At 42.7% G+C, this 25,455-nt stretch overlaps 1 protein-coding gene across 1 annotated transcript in view; it reads right to left on the bottom strand.

Moving 5' to 3' along the window:
- The window catches only part of Satb2 (SATB homeobox 2), a 148,917-nt gene that overhangs the window by 106,072 nt on the left and 17,390 nt on the right, over nucleotides 1-25,455 (bottom strand). The window contains exon 2 of the mRNA XM_059278094.1: nucleotides 21,492-21,668. Within this exon, the coding sequence (XP_059134077.1) occupies nucleotides 21,492-21,668 (177 nt within the window). The remainder of the gene's footprint in view (nucleotides 1-21,491; nucleotides 21,669-25,455) is intronic.

Genomic DNA, 25,455 nt, shown 5'->3' with positions numbered 1-25,455 from the left:
AGCACAAAGCAAGAGAAAGAGGCTGTGTTCCTGACAAGTCAACACTGTCCTACTTACTGTCTTTCAAACAATGTTTAAAGAGTAATTTGTAGTATCTAGAGTTGTGTGCGAGCCTCTGTGTTGGAGGTGCACATGAGTACAGGTTCCTGTGAAGGTTAGAGGCATCAATGTCCTGGGACCTTAAGTTACAGGCAGTGAGATGTCTGGCAGGGTCCTTAGGAACTCTTGCAGGATAAGCCATCTTCCCAGCACCCATTTTTTTTTTTTTTTTTTTTTTTTTTTTTTTTTGGTTTTTTGAGACAGGGTTTCTCTGTGTAGTTTTGGTGAATGTCCTAGATCTCGCTCTGTAGCCCAGGCTGGCCTTCAACTCACAGAGATCTGCCTGGTTCTGCCTCCCAAGTGCTGGGATTAAAGGCGTGCGCCACCACCGCCTAGCCAGCCCCCAAATTTTTAATATGAATACCTGCCAGGTGTTAAAACACTGCGCTAAGAACATTGTTTGAATATAATCTTATCCTCACAACGTGATAAGCGTGTGTGCCATTCTCGTTTAGAGATAAAATGGAGAGAGCTACACTATCAGCAACAAACAAGCACCGGGGTCTTCACAGGAGTTCCTGCCCCACACCTGCAGCCAGGGCTCCTAGTAGCTGCTGTATAGGGTGAGCCAGCAGAGGGTGGGTGTGCACAGCACAGGGTACCTCACAGGCTGGGAGAGAACAGAGACGAGCAGCTGATAAAGTGAGTGTGCCCACCTCTGCTCCCAGGGCAAATGCTACATCGGAGAACAGAGAAGCCGCCCAAGTGCCTGTGGGCAGGCAGTGGAGACGGAGGGCAACCTCACGTGTACCTTGATCCAGAGTTTGCCAGGTGAAATGGGCAGAAGCAAGCATCAGAAAGTGTCTACATACAGAGGAAATAACCAAACTATTTATCAGGAAAGACTGCGTGATAAACTGTTACGTTATAAATGATCCCTGGAGCAGGAGCAGGAATCAGTCATGTCCTCCTTTCTTTACAGTATGTGGATGCTTATATGGCTACAAAAAAAATAACCACGCATGCCAAGGAATATTAGAGAGTTGTTTTAAGTTAAATATTTCAAATTAATCCATGAAACACTTTTGCCAGTTCATTAGTCCCACAAAGTAGGGAAAGACAGTTAATAAAATATACATCTTCCCATAACCTATCTGCTTGTTTTCATGACTTACTCAGCATTTAATCTGGAAGCAGGGGTTGGGGATTTAGCTCAGTGGTAGAGCACTTGCCCAGTAAGCACAAGGCCCTGGGTTCGAACTTTAGCTCAAAAAAAAAAAAAAAAAAAAATCTGGAAGCAGTATTTCAAAGCCCAGGTCTCTCCTTGGCATTTCACCTTCTGGCTTTGAAGTCCACGTTGTCATGTGTACGTGTCCCAGTAAGTCCCCAGTGTGATACAGATAAGAAAGCAGGAGCCATGCTTCTCTCTGCACAACCAGCCCGATGGCAGTGCTGTGCTCAAAGCCTTCCTAATTCATTGTCTAATTTTTTTTTTTTTCAACAGACCCACAATTGAAACTGAACTCTGAGGTTGTTTTATCTGAATCTAATCAGGAGGCCTTGCTGGCACTCTCGGCTTTCTGCCCCTCTGCTCTCTGCCTGTCTTGATTTCCCACGACAGACACAAACACACTGTGGCCAATGCTGCGACTTGCCGACCAATATCCACTTTCCCTCTCCCTTCCCAGAGAATCCTGGTTTTTTTCTGAGGAGCACTGGATCAGATGAAAAACTTGATTTCTCAAGCTCCAAAGACCCGAGGGTGTAATAAAAGGCCAAGTCCTTGGCAAGGCCTTCCTCCCAGAACCGGAAGAGGCGAGTTTCATGAAGAGGGGTACCCTGTCTCTGGCTCATCTCCCCTCTCCTTTTCTAGGTCTCTGGAATCTGAACAGGAGGTCTCGGGCTATAACAGTCATTTTGCAATGATACTAAGAGAAGCCAGGCAAAAAATGAAAGCCTGGGCCTTTGATGATATTCCGAAGAACCCAACAGAGCTCCCTACCCAAGGAAGCTTCTCCCTGGTGAACTCTCAGAGCAGTTCTGCTTGGCCCACTCCAGTGCGGCTCCTGTCAAAGCCACTGTGCCTATATCCTCTCCCAGGCGAGGGGCACTTGGAAATCAGGCCTTGTCACAGTGCTGTCAGGACACCCCCAAACTACCCCGGCACAATTAGCCACAGATGATTAATAACCACTACTCCCGCTCCTAATGCAGCTCTGACTGATCCCGGAAGGAGTCCACGCCAACACTCTAATGACTTACGAGGAGCATGTGTGACAGGAGGAGTGAGCCAAGCTGCAGTTCAGGCTGCTGTATTGTTTTGACAGGAGCACAAGTGATAATGGGCTGTGACTCAGTGTGTCAAAGCGCTCATGCAAGACTCCGGTGCCAGCCCCCTCCCCCACTGCTGTCATTGCCCCAGTCTGCACACCCCTTTCCTTTTGAACACCATGTGGCTGCTGCTGAGGTCAAGTCCTACTGGTCAACCTGCTTCCCACATAGTCACAACACAGGCTGACCGCAGCAGAAGCAGAGTCTCTTGGAGACCCAACCCAAGACATACTGATCCGTCCAGCATAAGCCTTGGCACATGGGGTCAGACAGGAGGAGGTGAGCAGCACTCTATGACAGGAGAAAAAACATTGTCTTCTGATGAAGTAAAAACCACGTCCCAAGCAATAGTCAAGAATGTTAGACGCAAAACACAAAACAGAGAGGACCGTGAGAAGAGGCAGGCTGAGTGGGATAGACCCTGTGAGCCAAATACAACCTGAGAACAAAACTCAGAGAAGAATGAGGGCCACAAAACTTATCTCCAATAAAAGAGTAGTTTTGTTTTCTATTCTATCTGTGGCCCTTGCTTCAAATAAATAAGGCTGTTTAACCTAACAGAAATGAAGGTGCAGTTGAGTGGAAGAGCCATGTTTAGCATGTGCCACAGCCTAGGTTCAGCCTCCTAGCACCAGAAGAAAATAATACTAATAAAACAAAATGACTGTTATTTACAATTAATAAAAATGGAGGTTACATTATAAATATTACTATAAATATCCACTATTAACCACATAGTCATTGAAAGTGCTATCTGGCATTATTTTAACTACTATGCATAATATGATTAAAATAGTAGTGTAACAATGGGCATTTAATACCAATACTGCATACCGGTTAAAAAACACTGAGCGTAGCCAGGCGTGATGGTACATGCCTTTAATCTAGTACTCCAGAGACAAAAGCAGGTGGATCTCTCTGAGTTCAAGTCCAGCCTTATCTACATAGTGAGTTCCAGGACAATCAGGGATATACAGAGAGATCCTGTGAAGTAGTGTGAATGTAATTGGCCCCCACAGGGAGTGGCACTATTAGGAGGTGTAGCTTTGTTGGCATAGGTGTGGCCTTGTTGGAGAAAGTACATCACTGGGGAGGTGAGCTTTGAGGTCTCCTATGCTCAAGCTACGCCCAATGACAGACTGCTTCTGCTACCTATGGATCAAGATGTAGAACTCTCAGCTCCTTCTCCAGCACCATGTCTGTCTGCATGTTGCCGTGTCCCACCATGATGGTAATGGACTAAACCTCTGAACTGTAAGTCAACTCCAATGAAATGCTTTCTTTATAAGAGTTGCCATGACCATGGTGTCTCTTCACAGCAATGGAAACCCTAACTAAGACACCCTGTCTTGAATATCAAAAAAAGAAAAAGGAAGAAAAGAAATCACCGAGTGTATGCTAAGATAGCATATAAGGATACCCAGGCCACCTGCAATCCTAGAGCTAAGGATTTACTTAAAGGTGAGGTGTACACTTCACTCAACAGAACCCTTCATTCCTCCAGGGAGGTCACAGCCCACCACCTCCCTAATTTCTTGTCACCAATCCTCCAGAGACATGCAAACCTGTGAGGACAGATATAACTGGGCCTGTGGCACTGCACCTCCTGATCCAGGCTGTCCCCTTGCTCCCTCAAGTTCCCAGCTCCCTCTCTGTAACCTCCAAGGGTATCAAGCAGGTCCAGCACCACCCCTCGCCAGCGACCCTTCACCATGGTGCTACCCTAGCCCCTCTCAGCACCCCTGACCCCACACTGCCACTACAGAGGGCCACAGAGTACAGAAGTGACTGTAAAAGGCCGAGGCCACGAGAGGAAAAGACTCAGAAAAGTAAAAATAGAACCACTGGACCCAAAAGGAGTGAGCACCAGGGCTCAGCAGTAACCACACAGCACCATTTCACAGAAGGACATTATGTTCTATTTCAGTTATTTCCATATAGGTATGGTTCTATTATACCAAAACAGATTATTTTTGAGTAAGATCTGGTGGATTATATTTTATAAGAAATTGAATGGTTTTCTAAGTACATAATTTTTGAAACACTACTTTATGTATACTTCTACAACTGGATAATTATTAAATAGAGGGCTATTCACTAATAATTATATTTGACTTTGAGGTACACCATGCAATTTTTGATACAGATTTACCTTCATAATTATACTTTTCTTGGAGTATTATTAGCTTTCAGCTGATGATCCTAACATTAAAATAAGCACACACCAAAACAGAGTTGGGACCACACATCCACTGGCTGGCAGGAGACAGGCATACCTCAAATGCTGGTTTCCCACACTTAGATTTTTTTTAAGAAGAGAATACTGCTCCCAAAATAAATAAATAAATAATTTTTTAAAAAAAGGAAGAGAACAGGAAGAGTTTAAATAGTGAGGATTGGGAAGGAAATAGTAAAATGGAAGATGACTAGAGAAATGAGGGAATAATCAATAAAATGAAATTGAAACTACTTTTGAGCACAGCGCCATCTGATTCCTTACCTCTGTGTAAACTAGCTAATCACCTTCTGCTACAACATAGCTAAACAGACCACAGCGCAAGCTACAATCTTCATCTAGTTAGGCAGTTTCAGCAGCTTCCTTTGGAGTCCTGATCATTTAGTTCATGAAGACGGTGCCAAATAATATGTCTTGGGTAGCGAAGCAGGCTCCTATGAAATACTCCAGGAGAAAGGACGGGAGAATGGAGCCAGGGTGCAAAGGTGATTAATTCAGTTCTCAGGACATCCACATTTTCTGGGGTACAGATACCTGCTGCAATCTGTCTCCAGAGGAAGCCATTCCCATAATTTGTTTCTTGCTATCTCCTCTGTTCCACATGGCCCCAGATTCGTCCAAGGCAATCCCGTAAGCAGAACCACTTGAGAAGAAAAGACGTGTGTGTAACTAGTTTAAATGGCTTTCCTGTGCTCTACACGGAGATGACTGGAGGAACTTCACTTCAGTGTCAACTACATAAAATATGTCAAGTACTTTAAAAGGGGAAGACAACATTGTGATACAGAACAATTCTTCCACACCAAACAAACAAACACACACCTCTTTTTCCGGTTAATGTAGAGCCATGGAATAGGATGCAACCAACTTAAAAGACAGGCATGTCCCTATGTCTGTGTCCAGTCTTTTTATACCACAAGAAAACAAACAGACCTAGAAAACAATATTGGGAATTCAGAGTCAGTATCTCAGGTTGAGGTACTGCATGAATTGAAGCTAAGAAAAATGACAGAAATGTACAGATTTAGCTGGCTTCTGTGCTCTACAGTAATAACAGTCTGTTTGGTGTGTGTGTGTGTGTGTGTGTGTGTGTGTGTGTGTGTGTGTGTATACATCAAGGTCAGCTGTCTTCCTCAATCACTTTAATCACTTTACATCTTATTTCTGGGGGGACAGGATCTTTCATTTTGACTAGATTGGCTGCCCAGGACTCCTCAGGGATCCTCCTGTCTCCACCACTCCAATGCTAGGATTACAGTCACATTCTACCACACTTAGCCTTTTTCATACAGCTCCTGGGGATCGACCTCAAGTCCATGTGCTTGCACAGGCAACATTTATTGACTGAGCCAATTCCCTAGCCCTCGCAATAACTGTATTTTTAGAAGTTACTTTCGCATTATTATTACCGTGGGGGTGCACATGCGATGGCATGTGTGTGAAGGTCCAAGGGCAACCTTGTGGAGTCAGTTCTCTCCTTACACGAGTCCCAGGTATCACACTTAACTCACTAGGCCTGCATGGCCTTCTCACCAGCAATAACGATCTTAACAGTGGTTCCACATGACCCTTGCTATGGGTCAAGGGCAGTGTAAATCGCTCTACATGACTTACTTCTTCTAGCCAGACAACCCTACGGAGGGAGGATTTTTAGTATCACTCTTGTTTTATAGATGAAAAAAGTGAAGTAGAGTCACAGGCCAGGAAATCACCACGATTATCGCCCAGCAGTCACATGGTAGCGAACCCAGCCCCTAACAGGCATGTCATTCCACGTCCACTCTCCTCAGTTGGAACAAGCGTGCAGAGGGTAGAGTAAGAGACCCCACCCCTACTCCAGTCAGGACACACTGTCGGCTCCCACGTGACCTCGCAGGGTGACAGCACAGTGACAGAGCCACCACATTCATCCGGAGCAAATCCGACCAGTTTCTCAGAGACAAGAAACTAGTAAACCAATTGACCATCCATGCTTATTATGCTGTAGACTAAAGGTGCTTCAGAACTAATGTGCAACAGTCAATATATCAGAAACCTCTGTTTTCAAATCCCGACCTCATTTACTATTATATTCGTATCATTTTATATAATATTATATTTGTTTTCCTTTCAGATATCAGTCACCTTCAGTCAACTTTCAAAGACATAGTGAGGAGCCTATATACAAGAAGGGGAGGTAATAAGGCCCACAGTGCGGCTTCCTGGTGCAGGGAGTGGTGTTTCCTGTGTGTCTGATCCTGTCCCGCTGGAGGCAGGTGTAAGAGATCTATCACAGGGGATCCCTTTCCTCTGTGACACTCAGATCTGGCATCTACTCCCATTCCTGCACATTCATCACCCATCGGGTGGCTCACAAAAGGGAGCGGGTGACAATCCATCGCTGTACACGGCCAGTGTCCCCCCACGGTGGACTGCACTGAGCACGGCTCGCATCAACTGCTCCACACAGAAGATGGCTCTCCCGTTCGTTCACTCAGAATTGCTAGTATTACACACAAAACCATCCGCAGCCCTTTTCAATGTCAGGATAAACAAATGCCGTGTCAGCTCGGGGACACAGGTCCTTTCAAAAGAGCTTCAACTTATAACACCTTAATTTTATATTTTTATCTTCCTCCACCACAGAGAGCTAGAACACACAGGATTGTTTCAGTCTAATGAGAAGAATAATAAAAAACAAATTCTTGCTCATTCTTACTACGAATAAATTCTCCTTCAGAAGAAGTCAACACATATCTTCCAGGAAACTATCGAAAGCACTGAGAGATGATGTTCTATCTGGCACCCCAAACCCTGAATTCACTTTGCAGAATGAAACACTTTATTTCGGAGGAGGAAGCTGATGCCAAAGGTCAATTAGAAAGATGTATCTGCATGCTAGGACTTCAGAAGTTCAACCTGGGCTTTGCTTGCCAGCGTGTTTTAGAAAAAATAATTGAGCATGGTTATAAATCACCTCGAGGTGTCCATGCAGAGACAGCACCGCCTGCACACGGTTCGTGTTGTCTGGTAACGTACTCGGCTGCTCCCTCTGCACAAACGGCACTCGTAATGAAAACACAGCCATATATCTTGATTTGTCAGAGAACAAATCAGTTTTATCTGTTCATTTTGTGCTTTAGTGTCATAGGTATTTTAGAAAACATAATTTATAATTCTTCATGCAATTATATATGAAATTAAATCATCTCTCTCCTCTAGAAGCGTCAAAATATTTCAGATTAAGTAGAATGCACTCATAATGTCTTTGAAATTCTCTTCCTTTCTCCCTTCCTCCCATTCTACACCCTGAAGAAAAAAAAAAAAGGAAAAAGGAGAGAAACATTTAGCATTTTAATGAGTGACTCTATATGTAATATATGTAAGGCTTTATATCAGTCTTTATTGGTTTGGTTTTTAGAAATGGGTTCCTACAGTATAGCCCAGGATGGCCTCAAATGTACAGCTACCCTATTGCCTCAGCTTCCTGTGTGCTGGGATTATGATCATGTACCATCATGGCCAACTATTATTAATAGTAATTCACTGTGACAACCATGCCTTAATCACGTCACAGTAGGCCAGGGGTGTCAGGGTCTAGCCACAGTCTCAAGAGGCAGAAAGACTCCCTGCTGATTTGCAGAGTACTCTGGGGCATGTCATTTAATCTCCCTCGCCTCAGTTGTCTCAGCTATGAGATGGGGAGAATTATAGCACACAAGATTCGTATGCACGAAATGGACGCACAACAAGCTCTGCTTGCTCGCTCGCTCGGCTCCTGACCAGAAATGGACGCACAACAAGCTCTGCTTGCTCGCTCGCTCGGCTCCTGACCAGCAATGGCACCCACACCACTCTCTGTCAAAGGATGAGACACATACAAGATCCCGCTAACCCTATGTCTTCACGGCTACTCAGAAGTCATCCAACAGGACAGAGGAGAAAAACACACTTTTCAGGGTGCGGTTCAGTGGAAAGCAGGCTACTTTAGGAAACTAGACAATGCAGGCGAGTCTCCCTCAAGGAGCCCAAGCTCACACTGGGTAAATCTTCCTTTCTATGACTCTGAGAAGCCCATGATCCTCGGTATGTCTGTCTTTCCTTCTGAGTGCCTGTCTTTTTCTTACCCCTATGTTTAAGCCTGTAATGAAATATCTTTATCAAACTCAACTCTGCAGTCAGGCTCCCTTATTTAAAATGAGATGACATCACCTCCCCAAAAGTCCTAATCCTGATGGACGTCACAGTTGGCCTATTCCTTTTACTTTACTTGGCTAAAGGATTATGTGCTAAGAGTTCAGCAAGTCCGTGGTCTTGTCACTAGTCACCAGAGGAAATGTCCTCCAAAAGCTGGAAAGGGTTTTTTTTTTCTTTTTCCGGAGCTGAGGATCGAACCCAGGGCCTAGTGCTTGCTAAGCACTCTACCACTGAGCTAAATCCCCAACCCCCCCCCCTTTTTTTTAATCTCAACTGCATTTGTTTATTTTTTTTCAACTGCATTAATTTAAATTGCAAGTAGGTACATTTTAATATCTACCAGAGTTAGAAAGGACACAGAAGCAAATCATCCCTTAATCATGTTACACAGAAATCTCCAGTCACATATTCAGGATAAAACATTTGTTTTATACCTAAAACATTTGTTTTATATCTAAAATATTTCTTTTGTATGAATTGGTATTTTGGGTTACATGGAGCACATTTTAATGGATAATTTGAGTTATATAAAACACTGACCAACCCTTGCTATGTCTATTCAAAAAACTCAGCTATATCTCTCCAGGAACCACCAGCATACTCATAGAGAAAGGAAATGGTCTCTCCCTGCAAGAATAGCTCTCACAGTGAGCTAATGATTCTAGAAAAGGAGGCAGGAGGAAGTCAGTCAACTGGAGGGCACCCTGTGCCACCATTAGGAAAGACTTAGGATAAGGGCACAAATGCCATGTAGCCCAGCCTGACCTTGAACTCCAAGTCTTCCTGCCACAGCCTCTTACGTGTTGAGATTACAGGTAAGAGCTGCCATGCCCAGTTTAAATACACAGAACTGTAACCAGGTCCACATCAAACCTGCTAAGACTATATATAGGGAGAAGCCAGACCCATGTTGGAACTACAAAATGCTAAAGAGAGCCCAAGCAAGAGGTTTTACCTCATCGTCGTGCCTAGTAGGACCTGAGGTCTGGCAGAAAGGGTGCAAACAGAGTCCTTTGAGCAAATGAGGTGCATTCCTGACTTGCCTGACCAATTCCCTACCTCCAAACTCAGGCTGTCTTTAGTCACTCCACACACAAGAAAAGCGCTCCCTCTGCGCTTCCCCCTGACACTTTCAGAAAACCTCCGTTCTACTGCACACAGCAAAACCAGAAGCTACCAGACAGACTGTCATCAGCTATTAATCCCCGGGCCAAGGGACATCTTAACAGGACTGTCATTGTGAAACTCGTAAGCACTCAGTCACTAGCCCACACAATGATGTGTATGTGCTTTTTAAAGAGGGAAAAAGCCCAACATGCGGGCTATAACAAGACTTACAAAAACAAAATATGAAATCAATTAACTGCAGTTTCTTCAATGGCACAATGTTTTATACCCTTCTTCCATATTAAAAAAAAAATAGGAAGGAAAGAAGAAAAAGAGAAAAGAACCCCTCCAACACAAATTTAACTCTTTGTTTACCACAAGGTAGGGGTGAAAAAGAAAGCAGCCCAAAATGGGGGTCTGGTTTAATAAGTGGCCTCCCCCCCCCCCCCGTGACAGTGAGGATGAGGTGAAGTGGATTTTCAAGACACCACAGTATTTTCATCAGATGCTGGAATAAATCTGACTGTCCAGCACAGGCTGGGCCCAGCTCTGCACTCACCACTTGGAAGTTAAAGATTGCTCCTACTGAACAGACATCAGAAGGAGACAAAAGAAACCAGTGTTTCCCATTGACTTTGAAGATCAGAGCTTCAGTGTTTGTGACATTGGGAATAATAATAAAGAAAATGGACTATGAACATTGTGCGATTACAATGGTGACAGGTAAAAATATTGTATATATAGAAGGAGGCCCAAGGAGAAGGAGGCCCACACATTCCCTACTGTTTGGTCCATGGGAGATTGTTTGGTGTCTTTCCACTTTTTAATTGGTCACTTTTCTATAATTAATGAGCATTAGTGTATTATTAGAAAAGGAGATTTTTAAAACCTTATGTTTTTATAAGGTGCTGAGACATATACAAAACAAGGGGCAAATAAAACAGGATTTTATAAAATGCTGTCCAGCCTGGAACTCCAGCTCAGGAGGCTAAGGCATCAAGTTGCAAGTTTGAGGCCTGCCTGGGCTACAGAATGACCCTATCTCAAAAAACAAACAAACAAACAAACAAACAAACAAACAAACCCACATGACAACTAGGCTGACCCTCTGTAAATACAAAGACCAGAGTAGTGGCTGGCACACATTCTCAGGGCCAGTGCTTCCGCTGGTCAAGCTCTTCACCCCCGTGAGACTCATCCATCAGAGGTGCAGGGCAGATGACAGAGTGCCAACTCTGGAGGTGCTCCATGGACTGGAAGAGATAATCATGGCAAACAGCCCCACAGTCCCTGGCACAGAAGCAGCACTCAATGAATTCCAGTTATCAGAAATACGCTACTGAGATTATGGCTCAGCAGATAAGAGAGCTTGCTGTACAGTCACGAAGAAGACCCAGGTTCTAATCCCCAGTCAAAAGTGAGGCATAGCTCTGCATGCTAGTGATCCCAGAACTACCGGAGGGTGGAGATGAGGGGCAGAGACAGGAAGACCGCAGAGGCTTGTGGCTACCAGGCTAGTTCTGGGTTCATTGAGAGACCAAAATATATGCCCACACACTACACTCTACATACACACACGTGCAAGTGTGTGTGTGTGTATACATATACACACACACACATATATATATAACTACATATATTATATATATATATATGCCTTATTATTGCAAAGTTTCATTTCTCTCATAAGAACTAAACCATAGCTTAACAGCAACTAATTCTAACAATGCAACATTTAGCTGAATTCAAACACGAGTTAGTCCACACAGCTAACAGATTTTGTTCGGAAAAAGAGAACTTTAATCTTCGTGTTGCCCATATCATTTTATTTTTAGCCCTCAAAATCAATTTAAAACTTTCAGTTTTGCACTGGTTAAGCATTTTGTCTCCAGAAGCCAAAGCCTTACTAAAAGATGGAGAGCCAAGGGACTCCTCCAACCTTCATACTACACAGTGAATTCAACATCTTCCCGACATGGAACCCAGGACAGGGACGTTATACATCTGACCCTTTGCTGGCTCATGCAGAACAATACCTTGTGCATGTAAGAAAATAAGAATTCGTGAAGTGAAAGCGTGAAGTGCTGGCATGCTGGAGAACCAGAGATTCAAGACACTCCCTCCCAACTAACTTAAACCAGAGCTGCACTCTCCACTAACTTAAAACGGTGCTCAAAAAGCTAAAGATCTAAAAACATGCTTCTCTCCAAATAATTCTGATACGCCTCTTCCGAGGCAGATTATGCAAAACCAGCCCCCTTGAAGTGAAGTCTCCCCACCTGCTTACAAAATATCTTCCCAAGACACAGGCACTCTGAATCGCTAGTTATCATCTAGGTTCTGGAGCATACAATCTCAAGAACCGGAAGCTGGTCAACCTGGTCCTGCCTCAGAGCAGGAACAGACTTCCCACTTAACTGGGCTCCCTCACTGGTGGGTTGTTTTTTTTTTTTTTAATGGGAGATTACCAGGCTTCTGTGGCAGAATGATCAAGGGCACAGGTCTGGAATGTGCTGTAAGCTTTCCACATCCCACTCTCCGATTTACAAAACCAACATAAGGAATATGTCGGAAGCAGCTCTTTGCCAAGCTGGAGCTGGAAGCTGGGAGCCCAGGGGACCTTGGCACTGTCTGATTTGAATATAGGCTGCAGCGACTTTTCCGTAAGGAGCCTATAAAGCACCAGTTCTGTCTTGACTGGATAGTTCATCACCAAGCAGAGGAAAGCCTGTGTGTTCCTCATGTTGACACAAGTAGTTTCACCAATTACAGCTTTTCAGGGAAGAAATGTCACATGTTCTAAAACCCCAACTTCAGACCCATTAGAATTCTTCCAGCTACAACCAAAAACCCGCTGCAGTCCCTGGCTTCAAACGCCCCTATCATCCGTTATGCTCTCGCTGGCACTGACACAACCCAATCAAAGGGCCCACGTGTGACCAAGCAGACAGCTCCACGCTCACTTTTCACCCCTGCCATGCAAAGCCACCAATGAACTCTTCCTCTGTCGCATTTCAGAGCTGCCCAAAGCAAGGGACAAGCCACGGCTTTCTGATACTATATGGATGAGTGACCAACAGCAGAATCCAGATACCAGAGGAATGTAGCAATGTCCAGAAATGTTGGACAAAGTGTAGACGTCAAACATGGAATGAGAGACCTTGTAATGCTGAAATCTCACAAAGAATTAACTGAAATTGTGGGCTTTAAACGTGACAATCGTTTTCCAAAAGTGAAGAAAAAATATGGAGGGAGGCTTTTTTTAAATATTTTAAGATTACAAAATCCAACATATCAAAATACACTTTACTTAGTTGCAAATGATGGTGTAAAAACAAAGACTGAGGCCTGTATTGATGGGCAACTTTCAAGGACTTGCCTAACAGGAGGCAGCATATGAAACCCCAAACATCTTCAAGCACAAACAGATGAAGATTCTCAGCAAAGGACCCACCTTGTATTTAAAATCATATTAAGTAAAGAGAAGGTTATGCTTCACAATAGAATAAAAATGAAATATAAAATAAATCACACTAGAGTTATTACCAACATGAAGCTACAGGCTTCACATGTATAACCCCTCACAGCCAGACATGCCCATGAGACAATGGAAAGTATGTAATAAGAAGTGAATAATATGAAGTCTATAAAGGAAGAATAAACAAAGCTAGTCAGTTACTTAATTAATAAATAAAAGCTGTCTGCCTTGGAGGATCAGCTGACTCATTTCACAAAGCATCAGAAGTCAGCCGATCAGCCCCTCTTGGTCCTGGATCTCCCCTGCTATAGAGCCAAGTTAACTTTAAACTGCAACCCCTGCATGAGCTTCCTAAGTGCTGGGCTAACAAGCACTGGGCTACTACACATGGCTGGATTTTTAAAAAGATGTCCCCAGATGGAAACTGCAAGGTCAGAGGGAAATGAAGATCACCCTGCATTTTCGGCCCTCAATAGCTTGTTCTAGGTACAGGGTCTCATGTGTTCCAGGCTGGCCTTGATCTCTCTATGTAGCTGCATGACCCTGAAGTTCTGAATCTCCCATCTCATCCTTCCAAGGGTTAGGATCACAAGTCAGCCTTACTTGTGGCAGCTCAAGTAAGGAACCAGCTTTGTGTGCATGCCAAGCAAATGCAACCAAGTGAGCTCCAGCCCCAGCCCTCGCCCCCCACAGCTTCTACCAAGCACTATCCACTAAACTGCAAGGCATCCCAGGAGTTGGATAGTCTCACCCTATCCGAACTTACATGTAGACAATATTTTATTTTTATCAGTTGACTTTCACATGAGCCATAATTACATATTTACAGATTTAAAATAGCACATATTAAGACAAAGTAAACAGGAATACAAAGCTATAAACATTTATATTAGATATTTAATCTTAACTATACATTGGACGAGGAAATAAGATATTATTTTCCTCTTGGTATTTAGCTACAGGGAGTGTTTTGGGTTTTGTCATGAGCATGTGAACACAGAGCTGCACACGTGTGTGAAAAACTCCATGTATGTAGCAGGAAAGGGCGGCATGGCAAGAAGGGCCTTTTAGAAACACATGCCATCCCAGCCAAGTCTACACTTTAGCTCATCTGTTTCTGAGGAGGCTAAGGCAGGGTTATGGCAATTGGGGGTACATTTTCTGTTATTTTGGGAACAGCTTTTTTTTTTTTCCTTTTAAGAAGCTCATGTGTTAAAATTTGCTCTGCCAGGCGGTGGTCGTGCACGCCTTTGATTCCAGCACTTAGGAGGCAGAGGCAGGCAGCTTTCTCTGAGTTCAAGGCCAGCCTGATCTACAAAGTTGAGTTCCAGGACAGCCAGGACCACACTGAGAAATCATGTCTCAAAAAAAAAAAAAAAAAAAAAAAAAAAATTTACTCCAAGACATATTTTCAGGATGTCCTTATAAGGGGGAGGAGGGAGTTGTTAAAAATCTCTCAACCATGAGAGCTTAATTAAAGAAGCAAAAGGGGGTGGGGGGCAAGAAAGAAGCGAGGAAGCAGCATAGGAAGGGAGAGAGAGCTCTAAAGGTCTCAATAGGGAAAATGTCAAGCTGCAAGGCGTGGAGAGCTTTCGGCTCTCAACCACATGTCTTTTAACATTCTCCCTCAAAAAACGTGTGAATCTCTGAACCCTCCTCTGAGGTTATGATTGAACTCACTAACTGTTCCCATGAAATCACGGTATTTGAAGAAATTTTAGGGTCAGGGCTTCCATTAAGTTTAGCAAAATAAAACCACTTGGAATCAAGGCAATAAATGAAAGTTCTAGGATGTCTTTACTAAGTGGATAGAAAAGCCCATATAATAAAAAAGACTGAGTTGAAATACCAAGCACCTATCATTTATAGATGTATGTAACTCCCGACTTGAATAACTCAGCACAGGCTGATCCACAACTCCATTCCACTTCTGACTTTAAAATAACAGCTAAATCATGAATGAAAACCAACTTCATGATACACTAGAGAAAAAAGTCCTTTGTGGATAAAATTTAGTAAAATACAAAACTCAAAAGGCATGTTTGAGGCCAATGAGATGACCCAGAATGTAAAAGCTCTTGCCACACAGTAGAAGAGAATCAATTCTTGGAGGTTGACCTCTGACCTTCACCCATTCACTCTGGCACACACCCACATAAACATAATAGATGTAAAAATTAAAATTAAATAAAAACAAAACCTGTTTTCATCAATTTAGCAAACACAGACTACGGGTCTCACACTGTACTTTGTACTGTGGCTCCTTTCTAAGGGAATGGGTAGGTTTGCAGTGGCCTCAGATCTCCCCACCGAAGAAAGGGAGCTAACACTCTTGAGGGACACACACGTTTCTCCAGGCTCATGAGGAAGCTCGGGTTAGTTTGTCTATCCTTTCAGCAAACTGCTAGTGACTGAGTGGCAAGCGCAAGCTTCACCACATTAAAAGCTGAAGCCCGAGAAGAAGACCCTGAAAACAATGTAAAGAACTGGCAAACGAAGGGCTTTCTCTTGTGAAGCAATGACTTCCGAGGACACTCAATGCCTGTGTACACCTCGTCAACTACTTCCAACAGCAACAGACAACAAGGAAATCTTTCTTGCACAGTTTTAAGTAGTAACCACTTAACTAAGCACCAATAGAGACAAATTAAAACATTATAATATTACTAAAATAAATACATTTAATTTAAAAATAAGTTAATTAGCACCAAACAAATAAATTATGTGTGTGTGTGTGTATATATATATTTATACCCTCTCAATCTAATCGTGGTATATATCTGAGTTCAGAGGGTCAAAATCAACTGAAAAGAGTTCTATACATTTCATTTCTCATGTATAATTTTTTAAAAAAAGTAAGCTCATTGAAAATAGCATTTTTCCCCCATCTCTTTACTTCCAAAAGCTGAAACAGTACTAATTCATGACATGCCTTAAAGGGGAGGTAGCAGCTGGGTGTGGGGGCCCACGCCTTTAATCCTGGCACTACAGAGGCAGGCAGATCTGAGTTCAAGGTTAGCCAGCCACAATGTGAGTCTCAGGGTAGCAACACAGAAAAACCCTATCTTTAATAATAACAATAATAATAATAATAATAATAATAATAATAATAATAACAAATAATAAGAGATGAGGAATCAATTAACAAGTAGGTCAGAACTGCTAAGAAACATGACTTATTTTCACATCAAGATTCAGTCTGACCTTAAGGAATTATTTAGTTTTAGAAGTCTGTGGGGTAGGGTGTGAACACCTGTAATCCCAGCACTCAGGAAGCTGAGGCAGAAAGACTATTCAGAGTTCAAGGCTAGCCTGGAATAAATACACAGTGAGATCTTGTCTTAAAAAAAAAAAAACAATTCTGTGGGGTCTGGGTGCTTGTTCATGTTTAATGAAGTCTGTATCCAATGCTTTGGAAAAGTATCTCTACATGTTTTGTTCGTGGAAGCGGAGCCTACATGAATGAGCATGGTCAAATATAGACATCACATGTATCTGGGAAGCACCCTGTCTAAAAGAGCTTCTACAAAGAGTGAAGAGAAGATATTAGAGAGAAGGGTCCCAGCCCAACTCTGAAACTGCAAAGGACCAGCTTCCTCCTAGAGCACCTCTGGACTGAAACCCTCTGACCCTGCAATGTGTCAACAGGCTTCCCACCTTAGAAGCTCCTCACCTATCAGCCTGCACCCCAGAGAAAGTGACTCCCCACCCTTTCCTTGCCTCAGTTTCCTCTTCTGTAAAATGGGAAAAACTCAACAACTGCCTTCAAAGGGTTGTTGTGCTGATGAAATGAAGCAGGACAGGCAAACCTCTCAGAACAGTGTCTGACAGAGCACTTGCTCAACTGTTCCCAGCATCATTACGCTGAGAAATCGAAATCGCTTGCCTCATTCCCCGAGGCCCAAACAGCATGCAGGTTCTTTTTTTTTTAATCTTCCACTGGAAAAATGACAGAGCCGGCACGGTTTAATGTGTGTGTCCACATACAGACACAATAGGAACAAAGGAACACCTTAACAAAACACAGGAGTATCAAAGTAACAGCTTCCCACTCATTCAGAGAATTTGAGAAGGAAGTGGAATTTTATACTTACTTTGTTCTCATTAGAAGAAAATGAAATCCTCCATAATCCTACACCTACACCATTCACAGTTAATGTACTTCATTTGTCTTTCTTCTCTGAACATATGTGAAATTTTAGATAATTGAGGCTACTTGGCACCAACCAAGCTTCAGTCACATAACATTTACTAAGTACATTTTTCTATGCCATTAAAAAAAGTCATTTCAAATGACTTCACAAATGCAATTATTGCAACATAAATAAGAAGCGATGATGAGTACATCCTTTCTTAAACCTCCAGTTTTGACAAGAAAAATAACTAGTCAAGGAGGACTTTTGCTTACTTATTGCTTAGCATGTTTGCTTTTAAATAAAGTCAAAAATAAGATGTGGAAGCTGGAGAGATAGCTCAGCAGTTAGGAGCACTTGCTCCTCTAATACAGGACCTGGGTTCAGTGCCCAGAACCCACATGGAGGTTTACAACCATTCATAACTCCAGTTCCAAGGAATCCGATGCCTCTTCTGACCTCTACAGATACCAAGCATGCACATAGTAGATGTACATACACGCAGGCAAAACACTCATATGCATAAAATAAAATTTAATTAAATTTATTTTGAAACTCACTGAAGGAAGAGTATTATAGATAAAATGACTATTTGCAAATTAAGTCAGTTACACACAGTGTGACATCATCTTGCCATAGAAAGTGTCTCCTTCCAAAGCCATCCTGCTGGCAAGTATGACCAGCACCTGAGGAATCCTTGGAGAGTGTGGGAGCTGTGTGGATGTTACAGGAAGCCTCATGGGACAAAGTTGAAAGGTTGAAAAGGGAGAATAAGAGAATGGTGAATTGAAGACGAGAGAAAGGGGACTCTAATGATCCCCAAACAGCAGCCGTTCCCTAGGGCCCTCTCTGCCAACACTCTAAGGCCTTGGATGCAGAGTCATGGGCTCACAGTCTATCAGACAGTGCAGACATCAGCTTTCTACATACGTACAACAGCAGGTCCAGATGAACCCTGCATTTCATTGAGAGTCACACAGTTAGTGGTGTGTGTGCTGGTAAATGGAAAGGATAAGTCAGCTAGAAACACAGTTCCTGTGATTTATGACAGTGTCTGATGCCTTTTTCTCTAGTGCCAATAGCCAGCATTTAAATAAATATTTTGTGAACATGGGCCGGGGAATCCCTGGACTCTGTTTCAGCAGATTTGCTATTTCCCTTTAGAAAATAAATAAAAAATATTTGCAGCTCACTTGGAGGGAATACTCGCTCAGTGAAAGAAACTGACAATCTCATGCTTATAGAAGCATGGGTACACCCCTGATTGGGACTTGATGGGTACACCCCTGATGTCTGGGACTTGAACATCATTCCAAAACCATGCTGAAAACATATTTGCTCTTTTACAGGCATCTAAACTGCTCCTTCAGGTCAATCACTGAGAGGCTTCTCTGGTCATGTCAAAATAAAGAAATCATTTCTCAAGAGCATAAGATTTTTAAAAGGTACAAGCAACCCACCATCCTTGTAGCCTATGTCTCCCTCATATTGCCAGCATGGGATGACAAAACTCAGGGACACTGCAATTCCTTTACCAGTGGACCAGCCAGAAGGTGACCTTGGGAGGATTACAAAATCATAGAAAAACCAGAACAAAAGCAAAGAAAGAAAATAAAAGGCACACACATGAAACCTTCTGGCTAAGTCACAAGATACCATGTTTAGTCCTCTGTCCTCTTCTAGACTGGCTGTGATGTTTGTCTGATTCATAAATCACCTGCATCCTGAAGCACGCCATGCAAGTTGTAATAAGAGAGCAGCAGGGCTTCCTGCCCCTCCTCCTCTGAATGACAACAGAGACCTAAGATGTCCATTCAGAGAAATGAAAAATCCTGTTTTTTCCATTTACCCCCAAACAGATCTTCTAATCATCTAAATGACAAGAAAGATCTAATATATTTGTTTATATTTATTCAAAAAAATGTTATTCAACTACAAGATTTTCCACTTATCCATAACAGATGTATTTGACCTTCTAATCAGCAGGAAGACAAGGGGGAACGAATAACATCTTTTCAAAATACAGACAAGTCTAAGTTTTTCCACTTATTCAAAAACAGGTCACCAGCTTAAGAAAAAAATAAACTGATTTTTTTTAAGTCTGTGGAGTTTATAGTGATAAACCTTTTTCCCACAACATAAAGTATTGATCTAGACAGTGTTTTTGATGAGTTGATTCAACACACACACACACACACACACACACACACAAAAAAAAAAAAACTGTAAATATGTAGTACTTTTTTTAACCTTAGTTTTCAGAAACTTTAGCAAGCAAATAATTGTTTTTGGCATGTCCCCTCTTTAATGCTCCAAACGGACAATCGCCACTGCTTGTAGAGCCCACGTTGGTGAGTAGAGCTCCCAGTCCACATCCCTAGAAGTCAATGGAGCTCCCTGGGGTGGATTTCCTGAGAGACCCTTTCCTCGGCGTGTGCCAAAAATCAAATCTTGGCCACTTAGTGCGCCGTGTTCCACATGTGAGCTCATGATGCACCCAGCAGCCATGCTAACTGAGACAGATAGCCCTGTCAAACAGGAAGCTGGCACGCCAGGATGCAGGCAGTGGGCATACAATGACCTTTACATTCGAAGAAAAATACCCCAACAACGGCATGGAAGTTTATGGGGACAGGGAGAGGGTGCTTCTATTTCGTTTGGGCACACATCACAGGAAAAAAAAGCAATGGTGCCCAGCATGCAATTCATCAGGATCACATCCTGAGTCCCTCCCACAAGAAAGAAAGTTGTCCGGGAAAGGAAACACCACCCTCCATCACACTGCTCTGAGAGCGAGCAGTGGGCTTCACAGTCCAGCTGCCGTTCCTGCACCCAGCCTGGCCACGTGCAGGATGCAGACAGTATGGAGACACACAGGACATGTGTGTGGGCTACACTCACCTGGGAAGACATTCTTAACCACCCTGGAAGAACTAAGCTATGACTTCAACAAAGTCTCCTTTTCAAAAGACACTAGCGTGCTTTTACAATCAGAGGGAAGAGCTTGGAAGTCTGAGTCCTGTGTCTTTGGTTTCTGCATTTTTATAACTCTATCAACACCTGCTCCCCCCCAAAGCCTTATTAGAACCACTAAAGTCAACTTAAGTTGATCTCTCTTAAGAACGACATGAAGTCAGACTCAAGACACAGCAAGAATTCTTGGGACCCACAGAAAGGTTAAGTAAACATAGTAAGATAGGAAATGAGCATAGAAAGTGAGACCAGGATGTTATAAATTTCTCACCTTTATTTATAACCATTATCATAAACTATTCATTCAATCATTTCATCTAAAAAACAGGGATAATAATTCTCCCGGCTCAAGTTTTTTCCCATTATTCAAGGTTTGAGGAATGCTGTTATTATTTGTTTTGCCTAGTCTTTGGCATAAAAGAACAATGGACTATGCTTGAAAAGAAACAAGAGACACTCACATAAGCTCCTCGGTATTACCAAAATAATTATGCAACTTGAGTAGTTAATTAAATAGGTAAAAAGGAGTGATTACAAAGAAAGTGATTTTTTTTTTTAATGAATGGACCACATCAAAACTGTAGAGCCGTTTTCAAAGGTATAGAAGATGCGACTGCTTCTCTGTTTAATTAAAACCTGATGGCAAACTGCAGAAACCATAGGCCCAAGGCAGCAAATAAATATATTTCATATGCTTATAAATCATATATTAAAGTTTGGATAAGTCAGGGGTCAAACAGCTCAGCACTGGCCCTGAGAACACCAATTTGCTGACTTAGCAAAAATACCAGAGTTATAAATGCAAAAGCACCATGCCGGTTGCTTTGAAACGCAAGTCGGTTTGGGTGGCTCTCGAGGTGCTGGGCAAATGCTTCACAGAACGAGAAAACAAGATTCTGCAGGACTGCTGTTGCCTGCTGTCAAATGCAGCCAAGTGTTCTGCAGCCCTTGTTTGGGGGAACCTATTCTTCCTCAGATCACACAGGAGGCTGGGGAGGAAAGAGAGACGAAGGAATACCTTGGGCCTGAGCTGCAGAGCTGTGGGAATACCCCAGGGCCAGGAGCGCGGTCTCCACCAGCTGGCTAAAAAGCACATCTTTTCGCACCAAGACGAACTCGGCGTGTTCTTCTCTGTTGTCATATTCAAGAGAGCCATCCAACTGCTCCACCACACAGAAGACAGGAATCATCAAACCTGCGAGGACACAATGCAACAGGAAAAACACGGGCGTTACAAGGCGATCTGGACCACCAGGGTGAGAGCGAAGGCGGCTGTAGGAACCAGTCAGCTGTGTTCAGGGACAGGGTGGGATGAACAGGCCTGACCGTTCACTGGCCCCACGTAAGCCGACAGGTGAGGAGAGCAGTCGTCTCTATCATGGCTACCCCAATGCAGTAGCATTGCTGAGGGCAGGGGCAGAAGACCTCCAATCCCAGTGATTCAGAGGTAGACTATACCAATCAGAGGTGTCTTAACATATGGCCCAGTCGAGGGGACCGTCCACTGTTATCATCACTACCTAGGGCTGGTATTCTCAGGTCAGCTCTGCTTTGGTCTAGAACTTGATTTTCAAGTTGTTCATCTACAGTACCCAATAGGGAGGCATGTTAGATTTGCAGGCCTGAGATGCTATATAGGAAAAGGACTGTATATAGGAAAGTCAACAGGAATTCAAAAGAAGCCCTCTCCTAGGCTTTTTTTCTTTTTTTAATCTCAGTAAACAACCCATCAAGTGAGTCTGAAAAAAAAACATACAGATCATGAAAATCTCAACTAATGTTTAACTAATATAAAACATACAGCTAAATGCAAACTTCATCTTCTTGGAATTATTTGATACATGAACACAAGTTACCCCTGGAAAGAGTACTTTCCAGTGTTTGCAGAGTAGAAAATATAAACTACCCTAAAGAATAAAGCAAATTAGACTATTTGAAAATCTGTTGAAATCTGTTGTCACTGAAATATTTCTCTGCTTTGTATCAAAGTGTGAAAAGCTTTAAAAATGTTTAATTCACCAAACATTTTTTAAACTTTTTAAAATTTTTTTAGAGAAAAAAAAAAAACACAGGCACTTAAATCTAAACATAGCCAAGACAGAAGAAGATCAAAGATTCACCAATGTACAAGTAATAAACATGGACTCTGCCCCCACGTAATTCACACAAATTAGTACATTCTGGAATGAGGGTCTGCTCTGGGTCTTTTCTTTGTGCAACAAAACACAAATGTTATAAAGGATACATGGGCAGAGGGAGAGCTGGAGGGTGTGGTAGTCTTGGTACAGGCCCTCCATAATGAAAACAAGACCTCTATAAAATGACTGGGAATGGGCCCAATGCACAGAACGCAGAGAGGGCTGGCTCCCAGAAGGCCTCCTGTTCTGACCCTAGGTGCCTCCTGACTTCACTGGGATCTGGAAAGCAGAGAGGAGAGGCAGACACTCTGCAGACTCCTAGGCCATAGATCTAGGTTTTTGTTCTAAAGATAATACAATGGTGCAACCGGTTCCCATGTGCTAATTATTATCATTAAGATAATAAGTATTGGGTATAATTATTAAATATCATCATTATTAACAATAATCATACACATTAAGAACTGTTATCATTAACGATCATGGTAATTATTATTAAGCCTGCACAACAGTCTAGCATGTCTCACCACACCACACTCGGGCCATCTCTTGACTCAGTCATTATTCCCCACAGCAAATTCACTATGCTTAGAACAGCTTCGTGGAAACAGGGAGGCACAGCAAACTTTAGGCAGAGAAGATGTTTCAGCGTGGGGCTCCATAAAGTGCTGTTTTTCTCCGTTACCATCACTAGTTTAAGAAGTATTTACTTTATTTATTTATGGGAGATTATTCCCAAATATATTTAAGACACATAATGAATAATACAGATCAGATATCTTCCACATTATCTTTCCATCATTCATTTGTATAGTATTTATTCATTACACCTACTAGGTGCCAGGTATCACCCACCACTCCACAGACATAATAGGCAAGAACAAGTCTCCTATGGCTTCTGCCCACACTGCAGCTGGAAGCACTGTAAAACCTTCCTAGGCAAGCATAATGGCATTTTACACAACCCATCCAGAAGAGCCCTTCCCAGCACGGATAGCCCCATTTAGACCTTTTAACTCTTACATACTGGTATATGATCTTTGTCAAAGGAAGCAGGCTCATTTCTACTGCTAGTGACTTAAGCATATGCACACACACAGCCACGTACTCAGTGGTGCCATAAGCTGCTTGGCCACTAATGCCTGTGTGTACATAGGTTTCAGTGCTGAAAATCCATGTGCAGTTCCTAATGTCAACATCTGAGTGTCGTACATCTGGGGACCACAGATAAGGCCGTAAGCTAGCATTCACCCATGACTACAGTAAGTCTGGGACTAGCTGAAAAGACCCTATTCATTTCAAAGTAACAGTACAACCAGTTTATATATACAGAATATTACATAAAAATCTCAAGGATCTCTAATGTTTAAAAGACTTACATTTTATAATTGTCAATATGGAAACTATTTCCTATGCATTTTAGTTCAATGACTGAAGGGAGAAACTGTTGACCAGCATAACAGCAGTAATTCCTTCTAGTCAATCTCCTCATAGGTATCATCTACTTAAAAAAACAAGAAAGCCCAGTGGAAAAAGTGGTTGCTGCAAGAATGAACCAGAGTTTAGATGCCCAGCCCAATGTCAAAGCTGTATACAGTGGCGTGTGTGTCTGTAACATCTGCACTGGGGGCCATGAAACCCGGATCTCCGAGGCTCCCTAGCCAGCCAGCTTAGCCCAAATGGGATCAATGGGATACCCTGCCTCAAAAAGTAAGGCCGGAAATGATAGAGGAAGACACCCAACATCAACTGTAAACCTACATATATATACACACGGGGCAAGCCACACACACACACACACACACACACACACACACACACACACACATCACAGTAGCCTGTATTTCATTGCTCTAAAAATTAACCTTTTTACTAGTACTTGATTGATTTAACAATTACAGTTTTATAATAAAATTCAGCTATTACAAAAAAGGATAAGAAAAAATGATGCATTTACTAATGACAATGTTGAAATAAGAAAAAAACAGCAAAATAGTATAATTGACATGAAAATTAAGGTATGGGACTAAAAACCCTTTGAAAATAGGTCACTCCTAAGGTACACAAGCCATAAAAGGATGAGTAGAAATGTGGACCCCAAAATGAAGTAATTATCACTTGGTCCCACTACTATCCCCAAGCAAAGGAAGAGAAAAAGATAGGTAGGGTATTTGCAAAATACTTCAAAATGTAAGTTTAACAGTGGGAAGAATAAATAGAATAACTTGAATAAAAAGCAACAGCATAAAACTCCCCGGAGTTCTAAATGGTCACAGAGAAACAGAAAACACAGGGAGAGCTCTGGCCCTGGCCCTGGATTTGAGCTTATGGCATTATTTTTCTTTTATTGTAGCACAGACCCATTTCCAGATGATCAAGTGGAGAACTTTGGACCTTTTGATCCTAAGCCTTGTTAAGCCTTTTACAATTGCTGGAGGTAGGCAGGTAGTTTAATATGAGAACAGACACTTGGGCCCCAGCCATTTACTGAGAATCAAGACTAGCTCAGGCAAGTGGGACATACGCTGTCCTCTCTCCTCACAGACACAAAACAGGGCCCTCTCCACTGCAGAGACGTTGCTGCCCGCCCTTGTCTGTTATGATGCTGGGCCCGCCGTTTTCACTGTGGCAGAAGAACTGCACACACCACGCACAGTGTGGGTACACCGCTGCCCCGCCACTGCCCGGTGACAGACAGGCGGGAAGATGGCTAAATGTTATGACAAGCCCTGGGGTGGAAGGCAGCTGGCCCTCGAGTCAAACCCTGCTACTGTGTCAATGACTGTCAACTGATCTGGAGCTCGCCAAGGCTCAAATTCTCCCAGCTAAAATGCAAATGAGCGT

Source organism: Peromyscus eremicus, chromosome 13 (assembly GCF_949786415.1).
Source record: "Peromyscus eremicus chromosome 13, PerEre_H2_v1, whole genome shotgun sequence".
In the NCBI taxonomy this organism is placed as follows: domain Eukaryota; kingdom Metazoa; phylum Chordata; class Mammalia; order Rodentia; family Cricetidae; genus Peromyscus; species Peromyscus eremicus.
Note: the sequence above shows the minus strand (reverse complement) of the source record. Positions and strands in the feature narration are given on the sequence as shown.